This window comes from Mixophyes fleayi, chromosome 10, assembly GCF_038048845.1.
Source record: "Mixophyes fleayi isolate aMixFle1 chromosome 10, aMixFle1.hap1, whole genome shotgun sequence".
NCBI lineage: Eukaryota > Metazoa > Chordata > Amphibia > Anura > Limnodynastidae > Mixophyes > Mixophyes fleayi.
In genome coordinates, this window is record NC_134411.1 from 40,666,335 (window position 1) to 40,679,372 (window position 13,038).

The 13,038-nt window shown below is 41.3% G+C and overlaps 1 protein-coding gene across 1 annotated transcript; it reads left to right on the forward strand.

Annotated features, from left to right (window-relative positions):
* The first annotated feature begins 5,095 nt into the window (after positions 1 to 5,095).
* LOC142103454 (speedy protein 1-B-like) lies at positions 5,096 to 12,805 on the forward strand. Its single transcript, XM_075187505.1, has 7 exons — positions 5,096 to 5,237; positions 6,172 to 6,299; positions 7,309 to 7,367; positions 7,782 to 7,867; positions 10,602 to 10,773; positions 10,856 to 11,036; positions 12,743 to 12,805. The coding sequence occupies exons 1-7, from the start codon at positions 5,227 to 5,229 to the stop codon at positions 12,790 to 12,792; spliced, it is 687 nt and encodes a 228-aa protein (XP_075043606.1). The 5' UTR covers positions 5,096 to 5,226; the 3' UTR covers positions 12,793 to 12,805.
* Positions 12,806 to 13,038: the final 233 nt, after the last annotated feature.

Genomic DNA, 13,038 nt, shown 5'->3' on the forward strand with positions numbered 1-13,038 from the left:
CTGATGCTGGATTAAACTGAATCCACTGAAGTGCCCACTACATGTTGCATTTGCTTCACCTACCACCGATGTGGCAAGGGTTAACCCCGCCTACTTTTATGTTTACCCCACCCACAATTGACTTGGTCCCGCCTACATGAGGCCACTTTACATTTTTTTTCCAGGGCCACTTTAAGTTCCCAAGGTCACACATTTTTTTGAAGAATCCTTCAAACCAGCCCAGATGTTAAATTGTTCTGATCTGCCCCCTGTGTCTTCCCTGCTTCTTTTTGGAAAATTAAATTTTTTACGAGCAGCAGCTGCTTGAGAAACTGAAGGACACGTCGTCAAGCCAATGCCCAGTTCAGCGGACGACTTGCTTCACACATCACAACTTCAAATGGTTTCAGCACCTTGCACAGCACTGAAAGGATTCCCTACTGTGCAAGAGTGAAATATATCCCCCCTCCTTTCCCAATGTCATGGCTTGTGCAATATGCTTGGATGGCTTTGCGCTGTTCCTCCATCCTCTGAAGCATGTACAGGGTGGAATTCCACCTAGTTACCACCTCTTGCTTAAGTTGGTGGCACGGCAAGTCAAACTGCTCTTGGAGCTGCTGTAATCTCCTACATGCTGTGGCAGAATGCCTGAAATTTTACGGGCCACCGAAAGCATCTCCTGCACCTCACGGTTATTTCTTAGGAAGCTCTGCACCACCAAGTTGATGGTGTGAGCAAAACAGGGAATGTGATGGAATTCACCCAGCTGTAATGCTTGCACTATATTCTTGGCGTTATCAGAAATGACATATCCTGGGGAGAGTCCAAGTGGAATAAACCATGTATCAATCACATCTCTTAGTTTGCGTAACAAATTGTCAGCTGTATGCCTGTTAGTGAAGCCGGTGATACAAAGATCCAACATAAGCCAAAGTTCAGGGAAAGGTAGTAAGGCTACCCTATTGATAGGGCCTTTCGAAAGTCAAACCTGTGGAATATTTTTTGAGGGGCTTGATTTTTATAGACAACTACAGGACTTAGGATGGTATTTATTTTTACTCAGCTACAAGACCGTGGAATGTTTTGGTTTTTGTGATGGACTCGAACCTTAAGGATTAACATCTGTTGGTAAGTATATATGGGATTTTATTATTTTTAATAAAATTATGTGGTATAAAGGAGGTTCCGTGCTTTATTTCAATTTGCGTTTGTGGTACTCTATGGTTCAATGGGCCCTGGGTGTCAGGCCATGCTGGCACTTCTGGTTTCAGTGCAAGCATGCCCTGGCTGCAGTGTGTATGCTTGTGCTTGTAGTTCTAAAAGGACCTGCATGCCCAGACTGTTATTGGCAGCCTGGGCTGGCCTGGACCTGTAGTTCCACAAACTAGAAAAGTGTTTAATTAATTTTTTACTTATCTTTTACATTTTCATTACCCCACACCCACCGCCCATGGATGTGGGAAGAGCCCTAAGGCTAGATTTACTAAGCTGCGGGTTTGAAAAAGTGGGGATGTTGCCTATAGCAACCAATCAGATTCTAGCTGTTATTTTGTAGAAGGTACTAAATAAATGAAAGCTAGAATCTGATTGGTTGCTATAGGCAACATCCCTACTTTTTCAAACCCGCAGTTTAGTAAATCTAGCCCCTAGTGTTTCCAGCATGGGGCTGAGTATCCCTAAGGGGGATTTTTTTGTGGACCCCAACTCCCTAGGACATCCAGACTGCCACAACTATATGCGTACCTGCTATTGTTGGTGCAACTCAGAGGAAGGTGCGGAATCTAACGTGCCCCTGGTATTCACCAGGAACCGCTGCAGGGACACGCAGGTCGTGGTCCTCCCACAAGTCAACAGCGAGATACAAGAGGTGTCAGACAGGCCGGGTTGGTAACGTTCTGGTAGTACGAGGTACACAAGGATATCCAGAAGAATGGTGAGACAAGCCGGGTCGATAACGTTCATGTAGCGCAGTACAAAGGAGAATCCAAATAGAGGTGGTCAAAACGGTCCGGGTCAAAAGGTCACAAGCAGCACAAGGATAGTCAGGAACAATGCAGGATACTGGAAAACACACTAACACGCTGGAGACAGGAAGACCTGATACTCTGGCACTGGTAGGAGGGCCAGAGGAAATTTAAATACTGGAGTGCTCCAATCAACATCAGCGCTGCAGCGCTGTCATATTCCGTGCCAGGAATCTACTATAGCGTCGCGTTGCCTAGCAACGGGGCGCGCTGTCCTGCAGAGGTCGGGCAGCCGAGGATCCGGAAGTGATGCGTCTGGTTGCTAAGCAACCAGACGCGCTGGGCGGAAGGACAGGCAGCCGTGCGGGACGGCGCCTGACACAGACCAGTGCTGAGCAGCCTGGGACTGGTTTGTCATTATGACAGGGGAACCCCATGTTGAGGCTTCCCCTGCTATATTCCACCAGCCCTGGCTGAATTGCTTAGTGCTGGTTATCATAAAATCAGGGGAGCCCCCATGCTTTTTTCCCCATCAAAACAAGGGTTAATATCGTTAGGAGGAGGCAGTGTTTCATGGTAATAAGTGGTGAGGGGTGGTCAAATGGACCGCTGGTGGCCTCCCTGGTTGGGGGCAGTCCGGTCGTTGGAGGCTGTCTGTTGCTGAGTGAGATGGGGGCTACGCCTGCAGAGGCTGAGTGTGACTATGTGAGAACATGCCCAACAAGGGATATGTGAGAATATAAGATGCATGTGTGAATGGCCCGTGTGTATTAGGGATCCGTTCCTTTTCATACAACAAATATATCAACTTTTTTAAACACTTATTTTTATGTATAGCTTTGTTTTTTTTAATTGCTTAATATTAGCATTGAATGAAAAATGTGGCATATATATCCATAGGTGGGTCATATCACCAAACAAATTAGGAGGCATTACTCTACATATTGCCATCACTCATCTCTATTTTCAATCATTAATTAATGAGTAGTACAATTGCTTAAAGTTCTGATAACAAAATGGGGACAAAGAGTTGCCCAAAAATATGGTTCACATGACAGTGTTTCTTTGTGACTTTATCCAAGATACAGAGTCTTCCTGTGTCCCAGACACACCAAATATATGTATTTATTTTTTGGAGGAGGTTGCATAAATATAGATTTCTTAACACATGTTAATTCTGTCAAGTGTCAGTCTAATGATAAAAATCAGTGGCTCTTATATAATATGTGGTCATATATAGTGAGGAAGAATTATTGGAAGCTACCAAATGTAACAATTTTGGTTGTAGTGATTGAGCTTTTGACTGTTTTGAGAGTTTTGCCATCACAAGAAGTACACAGCTGTTGCATTAATGATGGGATTAGTGAGGATAAGGGTGTATGCTGTATAAATCTAGTAGAGGAAGAGAGTGAGCCAATGGAAGAGTTTGAGCATCAAGATGTACAGGTACAGGATCTATCATTGACAATGCTCAGGACTTATACCACACTTGCCAACTCTCCCTGAATGTCCGGGAGACTCCCACATTTTGCGAGAGTCTCTCGGACTCCTGGGTAAGTGGGGCAATCTCCCAAATTCTGCCCACTTTCTAGTGAAGTGGGCAGAATTAGTTCCCAAATGCTGCGATTCCCAGGGAATCGCAGCATTTGGCCCCGCCCCCCTCTGTCAAATGCCGCGTTTTGCATCATGACCTCATGGGTGGTGGGTCCAAAATGCCAATAATTTTGGAGCCCCGCCCCCATCACGCCCACCACCCATAACAGGCTCCCGGAAACCAACTATTCAAAGTTGGTAAGTATGACTTATACTGTTATGCACAAGAGATTGTATTTTAATTTGGAGCACTAAGCTTAAGATCTTTTAAACTACATTTAAATAATTACCCATTATCTTCCCTTCCTCGTGAAATTAAATAGCTACTATTATTTAATTGCCATTTTTGATTTTCAAATTTTTCTGGATTACCCCTTTCTAGGTAGGAGATCATAAACTTTTTTATTTATGATATTTGAAATACCTTGTTTTGTACTTATTTTTATAATATAGTTTGACTCAAAAAGGATTTTGTGTGAAAGTTTCATTGGTATCTGGTAACACTAATTTTGTAAGTGCATTACTGTAAGTTTGGAAGGCATTGCCCAAGCTGTTAAGGTGAAAAGTGACCTCCATATTATTTTTTGCTTTTTTTACTATTTATCTGTAAATAATGTATTGTCCTCACATGAGGGGCAGTTGGGAGATATTTCAAAATCTTTATTTTCCTTAAATGCTGTGTGAACAAGTTATTGATGTGCTTCATGTTAGGGAAGATGGGAGAGAGATGTAGGTGGATGGAGGGTGGCACTAGGTATGTACTCCATGGCCACACCCTCTCCGGTGGGAGTCAACTGGGCTTCTCTCTATAGGTCCTTCAGGTCCTTGTTGCCCTTACACTGGCCCTGCCCGTAGCAGCCATTCCTTTTGTATTGGCATTAGTTCCTCCACTGCTACTGCCATCCATGAACGCTGTAGGTCAAGTGCCAATTAGTAGGGACCTAAAGTAGATTAACTATTGATTATAGTTGGCTAGATAACAGTAGATTAACTGCCGTAACTTTTAATAGTCCTAAAAACAGAAAGACTGATGTGCATATGACTAAGTCTTGACTGTATTCACTTCCTCATGTCAAACTTGTGACAGCTTCCCAAATTATATTTGATAAATTAGTTCCTTTATGTAATGCAGCATTTTAGCTCTAGTGGCCCTTTAAGTCTAGTTGAAGCCATGACAACAGCTTTAAAACCTCGGTCCTCATCACAGCAGAGCAGGTTGTCATGGTGATGTCAGTTGTATACATTCAAACTGGCCGTGAGCCCTGGTGCCTGATGGTCCTCATATCGCTGTGACTCTTGAGCCCTGCGATACTGAACCAATTACTCTCGAGCTGAAAACAGAATTTTGAATACTTTATTGATACATACATATATATATATATTTATATTTTATTATATAGCATATTATATTGAGATCTGATAAGTTATCTGTAGTATAATATTTATTTATAAGATATATTTAGTTAAGCTAAGTTAAGTTAAGTTAAGCTAAGTTAAGTTAAGTTAAGTTAAGTTAAGCTAAGTTAAGTTAAGCTATATTAAGTTAAGCTAAGTAGTTTAGTCTTTAGTGTTGTATAGTACATTGTTTCTAGCTGATTTTTCCATAATTTCCCTTCTGTTTTAACCTACACCTTCTTTTTTAATTTTCCTTTCACTTCGTCCTTTGCTGGGTGTGACTGAGTCGTGGAAAATGGACAAGAGGTAAGTGCAATGAGCCAGTCACTACATGTAGTAGGTTATGGGAGGAATAGTGAAAGGGGTCACGCCTGTAAGGGGCTAAATGCATTGTGATGGGAGCTGTGGGTATATTTGTGTCAAATATTATACAATACACAATATCACTAGCTTGGGGAATTTTTTTTACAGTGAATTACTGAGTGTATAGATGTGTAGTTAAGTTTGTTATAGGTAGTTTTATATTTTTAGACATCCACATGCATAAATGAGTTTTTATTTAGTGGGATAAAATATTTAAATAAGAGTGGAAAGAAGAAAGATACACATTTATGGGGGATGACCTGACTTGTGGGTGGCTGCAGAGTTTTTTTCTACCTGCAAAACTATAGGATATTTATGGGCGCTCAGGAGGTGCCAGTAATGGGGAGTTGCTGTTATACTGTCACTGGGATGACTTTATAAGCATCCTGGTGCATTTGACGCTAGTATGCGCATTATATGTGCCCAATACCCATGTAAAATAAAATAAATATTTAAACACACAAAAATGACACATGAAATACAGACAGTCTGGTGCCCTCTCACTCTCATAATTCATTTAAAACATAAAAAAGGCTAGAACAAGAAGTATTTTGGAAGAAAAATTGAAAAGTCAAAATTAAAGAAGGAGGAGGATCTAAAGGGTTAGTAACAGGATTTTGAAGAAATTTTAATACTCTTTTCACAATGTGCAAATTCAACAAGACCTGCATCATGCAAAGCAGCTGCATCCTCATTTTACAGCAGTAGTTCCCAAAACTAGTATGTATCCCCTATGTGCTAGGTGAACAGACAGGAGATTTTTGTATCAAAAATGAATTATATACATTTATGGATAATACATCACTTCATTTATCTTTCATTTGAAAATAAGTATTCATTATTTCCATATATAAAATAAACAAATTTATAACAACAGGACAACAGAAGAGAAGCTGAAACCTGCCAAGCAAATAAAACTACAGGAAGACCAAAGCCAACATTACAGCGCGGACCACTCTCCTAGCCCAGGACAAGAGGAGAACACTGCATTTTACAAACTGCTGGGTAGGACTTAACATTTATTAACATTTATTAAGACCACAAACAATTATTAAGACCAAATTGTTACAATTATTTTTTTAAGTACCATTGTAGAGATTTTAGCGTCTTATTCCTGTACAACTCCAGATGTCAGTGACAGTCGGAGGGTCCAGTGATATGGGGCCAGTAAATGTTTTGCCCGTTTTCTAGCTCTGTGATTTTTCCAAATAGTATTCACATGAAAGCATTGCTTGTGCAGTCTGTTTCTGCCACTGTAAGGCTGTGAGTAAAGCAAATACCTTTGGTATCTACTGGATAGACTAAAAGGTTATTCCCAGCTAAGCTTTCTGAGTACAAAACCCCAAAAATGGTTTCTGTCTTGAAGGGTTTCAGACGACTTATCCTTTATTGTTGTAAACAACATTCTCTTACTGTAAATCAATCACAGCAGACACTTGTCAAAAAATAAGGTTGTTTTTGCAAAATGCATCCAAACTAATGCTATGAAACATGGAAAATCTGGCAGAGAAATGTAAGCATCGATAGTGGATATATTTGTGCATTAATTTGCAAAAACAAATAATTTAATTTATAAAGAGTGAAGTAAAAATGTGTACAACTATCAGTTTATTACACAATATCACCTTAGGCATTGACAGACGCTGTTTTTAAATGGATCGGTTCAGGCATCAAAGATCTAACAGCCTGAGCAGGAGAATGTCCCTTCTGCTTCAGCGGCCCTTTGCTGGGGATGTCCCCTCTCCCTGTTAGAAGCATTGAGGAACGTTACACATACATAGAGTGCAGGGAAGTGAATTCTTATGTCCGTTATCCCTGCCTGCGTTTAAGTGTTTATTTTTATAAAATTTTGTGGATAGGGTCATTGTCCTTTAATATTCCAGTCCTTTCACAGCTGTAAAAAGTGTTCATATAAAAAACAAAAAAACAAGATGTAATGTGGTAGGTGAATGTTTTTCTTCCCTTGATGTCTTAAGTGGTCACTGATATAAAATTTTTACAACTTCATTTGCAGAAAATAAAGTGATCCAGGACTTCCTATGTGCGGATGCCTGCATGAAGATCTCGGACAAGGTGGGTATGGATAATGCAATTCTGACCGCCCACCACTAGATATTCAGTAAACTGCAAGTTTTGTAGCTCTAGCAGTGTTCTGGTATTCATACTGTTCTTTACTGATACTGCGCTTACTATACTGATCAATGTATATCAATGGTTATATCTGTCCAAGATGCTGTTTACCACATGGTCAGCACAGCTACACTCACATTGAGGGGAATGGAAGCCACTGTGTACATACCACAATACTGTCTATAATATCCTGCACTTGTGTTTGATCCAATGTTTGTAATTATTTTTGTATCCTTTGATGGTCTGTATATTTACTGCCAATAAACTTTAATTGAGCTGTATAGTTGTATAACTGTATATCTCGTGCTATTGGAGCAAGGATTCACAACCATTTGTTTTGCTTTTTGTCTTCTACAGTACCTCATCGCTATGGTATTTGCATACTTTAAGAGGGCAGGCTTATATATCAGCGAATATACACCAATGAATTTTTTTATTGCCCTGTAAGTATTGCTTTTTTACTTTTGTATTCATAGTAAAATAATATTATTCAACCAGTACATTTAAAACTGACCAGAACAAGAATACTCTGGGCATTTATTACTTTAGATTTGCAACAGGCTATGGTGCAGTATTGTCCATCTGTGCTTCCTATGTGCCACCAAAGTATTTATTATTATTATTATTATTATCGTTTATTTGTTATGCGCCACAAGGTTTCCGCAGCGCCGTACACGGCACAAACAGTATACTATACAGGGTAAAACAATACAGAACAATAAACACAAAGTAGCAGAACTTCAGAAACTCCAGACAGGCAAATACTGTAAAGACGGAGCAGAAGAACAGGTGTGGAGACAGGAGGGGAGAGGGGCCCTGCTCATACGAGCTTACATCCTAAGGGAGGGTATACAAAATCAGGCACAAGAGGAGTGAAGCAAAGGGGAGAGAAAAGGAGCCAGGGGAGAAACAGAAGAGGTGGGAGGTTAATTGGATGGTTGGTAGGCCTTAAGGAACAAGTGAGTTTTAAGTGCCCGCTTGAAGGAGCACAGATTGGGTGAGAGACGGATGGAGCGAGGGAGGTCGTTCCAGTGAAGGGGGGCAGCTCGGGAGAAGTCTTGTATTCTATAGTGGGAAGAGGTGATCAGAGTGGAGGAGAGGCGGCGATCGTTGGCCGAGCGCAGGCAGCGGGCGGGAGTGTGAATGGAGAGGAGGTTAGAGATATAAGGGGCAGTAGACTGGGAGAGAGCCTTGTAAGTGGTGGTGAGGAGTTTGAAAAGGATTCTGTAGGGGAAGGGGAGCCAGTGTAAGACAAGACAGAGAGGGGAGGCAGAGGAGGAGCGGCGTGAGAGGAAGATGAGTCTTGCAGCCGCATTAAGTATAGAGCGGAGGGGGGCGAGGTGGGAGCAGGGGAGGCCAGTAAGGAGGAGGTTGCAGTAGTCGAGGCGGGAAATGATGAGAGCATGGATGACAGTTTTGGTGGCATCTTGAGAGAGGAAGGGACGGATGCGGGCAATGTTACGGAGTTGGAAGCGACAGGCTTGGGTAAGGGATTGAATGTGGGGGGCAAAAGAGAGAGAGGAGTCAAGAGTGACTCCTAGACAGCGGAGTTGGGTGACAGAGGAGATAGTGGAGTTGTTAACGATTATAGAAAGGTCATAATGGGAAGGGAGTCTGGGTGGGGGAAAGACAATGAGTTCAGTTTTGGAGATGTTAATTTTAAGAAAGCGCGAAGACATCCAGGATGAGATGGCTGAGAGGCAGTCAGTTACAAGAGAGAGTGGAGGGGGAAAGATCAGGAGAAGAGATGTAGAGTTGAATATCATCAGCATATAGGTGGTACTGAAGACCGAACGAAGAGATGAGAGCTCCAAGGGAGGAGGTATAGAGCGAAAAGAGTAAAGGGCCAAGAACAGAGCCCTGAGGGACTCCAACAGGGAGAGGGGAGGGGGTGGAGGAATAACCAGACGTGGATACAGAGAAGGAGCGGTTAGCAAGGTATGAGGTGAACCAGGCATGGACAGAGCCAGAGAGGCCAAGAGAGAGTAGAGTTTGCAGCAGGAGGGGGTGGTCCACGGTGTCGAAGGCCGTGGACCACCCCCTTCATTGTGATAGTATAGCTGTCTGAGATAGGATTCCTCATATGTCCATTACTGTTTGTTACATGAATTAATAACTCTAAAATTTAAATAAGCCCCTAATATTGCAGTTTCTGCTTGCATATAGTTAAGGGGGGATATCTTTGTGTTAACATGTGTAAGTCCTACTGGCACACTGTTTTACGGTATAGTCAGGTAAAGCTGTCATTCTTATACACATTAGCCTGGTCTATTTATAATACACATGGAGTCATTCTGCCATACCCAATTTACTATTCATGAGTTCTGCTTTACTCAACCAAAATTACGAATTCTTTCCGAACATGATATGTGTTTTGATGCTGAAACTAACAAACAGTAACTTAAACTGCCATATAGCTTAAAGAGGCTGGTTCATTTCAATGTTTCTAGACTAGAGCACTATCCGCAAATACTTCTAATTGGTCATGTTTAGAGGGAAATCTTCATATACATGGGATAAATACTAACCCAGTCAAATAAGTATATATATCTGCATGATTAAACACTCGCTATTGGTCAGTCATTGACTCACCGAGGTGGGTGCACCAGAGCTCTTCACCACTGCAGAAATCTATTTGTTCTTCAGTGAGCACTGCCAGAGCTATTAACATACCTCTTAGTTTATGCTGAACACTGAAAAAAGTTTTTTTCAACACTGAAAAAAACCCTCATAGCCCTATCACTACTTCAGTGTTAAAGTACACATTTTGTATCACTCTACTTGGGATGTCTCCCTGATTATATTTTGTAATAGAATGGGCTTGGTGTAACTGAATGGTACAAGAAGCTGATTTTTTTTTTGCTAACTTTGACATGTATACCAGACTTAAATTATTTTTTTAAAAAAAATCCAATATACCATAGAAAGCCTTATCTCAGGGAAAATATAACATTTGCCTTGATAAAATAGGTTATCACTAAGAAACTGATTCTTCCAAAACTTGGAAACTGACTTAGTCATGAAGGGCTAAGAGCTCAGGACATGAAGTGGTTAAGGAAATACTGAACTGACCTGGTTGTGTATGTAAGGAGACACACTGGTATAGTTCATAACCAATGTGAGTGCAAAAAACTGCCAAGAAATGCCAGCATTGAACTACTCTTGTGTTTTCCATAGGTACCTTGCAAATGACATGGAAGAAGAAGAGGACAATTACCATTATGAAATATTCCCATGGGCACTGGGAAAGACATGGATACAACACTTCCGTCTCTTTGTGAATCTAAGAACAAAACTATTTGCTCAAATGAAGTACAGAGCAGTCGTCAGCAGACGTCATTGCAATGAGGTAAGTTCCTGTAATGAAGCAACACAATGAATGTGTATACTGCAGTCATGTGGGTGAGATATTGATTTTTGTTTTATTACAGATCATGGCGTTAGACCCAACCCATTCTGTATGGCTTAGAAACCGCTCAGTACATCATAGTGGTGCCAACAAGAACTTGGAATATAATTTCTACCCACTAGGGCCGGGGTTCAACCCGGCCACCTGTTCCCGGTGCATGGGTGATCCTGAGAGTGCAGCCTCCACTGGCTCCATGCCACAGGGTGAGTTGTTTAACATTTCTAATAGACAGTGGTCCGAGGACCTTCTCGTCATATCCCCAGATCTGCTTCCTGTGCCCACTTATGACATTTACAGTGAGTTGTAGGTGTATAACTTGAGCTTGTTTACCTTATATTTCTCACAGCTGGGTTTTTAGCTTGTTTATATTAATCAGCTGTGACAGCACTACTGGAACCTGATGTTTGGAAGTCATTTCTTTTTAGGTGAAGGGATGCTCATCTCTCCTGGTTCCTTATTTTGTTCACATTATTATTTCATGTTATTTCATTATTATTTCTTGTGCTTTAATATATGGTGATGAGTACTGTTTATATAAAGCAAAGCATACATTGGTGTAACACCTTCCAGTTATCTTTAGTTCTTCCACACTCCTGTGCTATGTCTTTATTTATGCTTCACAGAACTTTCTATAGTGCACTGTTATTACAACATACTTGCCAACTCTCCCGAAATATCCAGGAGACTCCCGCATTTTGCGGGAGTCTCCCGGGCGAGTGTGGCAATCCCCCGCATCTGGATAATTCTGCCCACTTCCTAGTGAAGTGGGCAGAATTAAGTCCCAAACGCCGCGATTCCCGGTGAATCGCAGCGTTTGGCCCCGCCCCCGCTGTCAAATGACGCGTTTTGCATCATCATGTCATGGGGACGGGTCCAAAATGACACCATTTTGGAGCCCCCCCCGTTACGCCCACCTCCTCTGCAGGCTCCCGGATTTCACCAACAGAAAGTTGGTAAGTATGGATTACAAGGTGCAATACTGTGGCTAAATATCTCATAACCTCTTCCTCCAAATACTGGTCACTGGTGGCACAATTAATTGCATACAAGTGAAACCTCCCATACTGCGGTAAAACTTAATTATGGGGATGATCCAGTTAGGAGTAAATCTAGCTTAAAGGTGCAATGTTGTCAAACCCATGTTGCACTGCGAAGGGGACAAATTTAAAATGTGCGGACAGACTTAGAGTAGGGGTGGGAGCTCATCCTAGCTAAATTCTAAATTGCTTTGTAAAAAGAAAGCTGCACAGTGTTTGTGTGCTGAATGCAGAAGCAGGAAGTATTTTCCACGCATACAAAATAAAATTGCATTTGCTGCTCTTGCATTACAGCATGGTATGTACATTTGCACCCTTTAGATTTGTTCCTAAATGTGGCACCAAGTGTGACGGAAAAATCTATATCTCTGAACTCTGAATAATGCTAAAATGAATAGCACAACTCTAAAGGATAGGTACATGAAGTAATCAATTTCATTGAAAGACAACTCTAAAATTACTACAAACTTAGAAATGCACAAAGCATCACAAGGGGCATCATAGCAAACTGTTGCCCCTATTGAATTTATTTAATGCATTGGCAAACTGTTAGGTTTAATTATGACCCTCTTGAGGCAAAAGCAGCCACTAATTACCTGCTACACGCTGGACATTATACATTGTTAGGATAGTGCTGTGGTGGTGAGCCACTGAAAGGCGCCAATCAGTTAAACAGCAGTGCACTAGTGAAACAATCCCCGTGTACATGTACATTGTATCCACCTCTTCCCCCTCTCAATTTGATAATGTGGTTTATGGTTAAAATCTAACTAATAAGAAATAAAGGCAATGAAGATACTGCTGCTTTTGATCCTAAATATAATCAGGTTTATAATTACTATTATATAAATAACATTTTTCTTCTATTGTAGTTCAACAACAAACTCTGAAGCATGGAAGAAGCTTTGAGTGGCAATTATAACCAGACAATTATCCCTCTATAACAACTCAAGTGTTCTATTTGTTCCTGCTGCTTCAACTACCTGTTCCAGTGACTTCCTGGTTGGTGTTCAGTGCCTCTCATCCACAACCATTATCTCCTCATGTTCAACTTGCTGTTCAATTGATTCCTCAGTTGCTGTTCAGTAATACTCATCAACAGACATCACTTCCTCGTGTTCAGTTCAATGTTCCAGTGATTTCTCAGTTGCTGTTCAGTAATACTCAA

Excerpts from the sequence above, each read along its gene's own strand:
- LOC142103454 (XM_075187505.1), top strand. Across the intron at positions 7,868-10,601 it reads ATGAATTTTTTTATTGCCCT|GTACCTTGCAAATGACATGG; the intron begins GTAAGTATTGCT and ends TGTTTTCCATAG. Across the intron at positions 10,774-10,855 it reads GCAGACGTCATTGCAATGAG|ATCATGGCGTTAGACCCAAC; the intron begins GTAAGTTCCTGT and ends GTTTTATTACAG.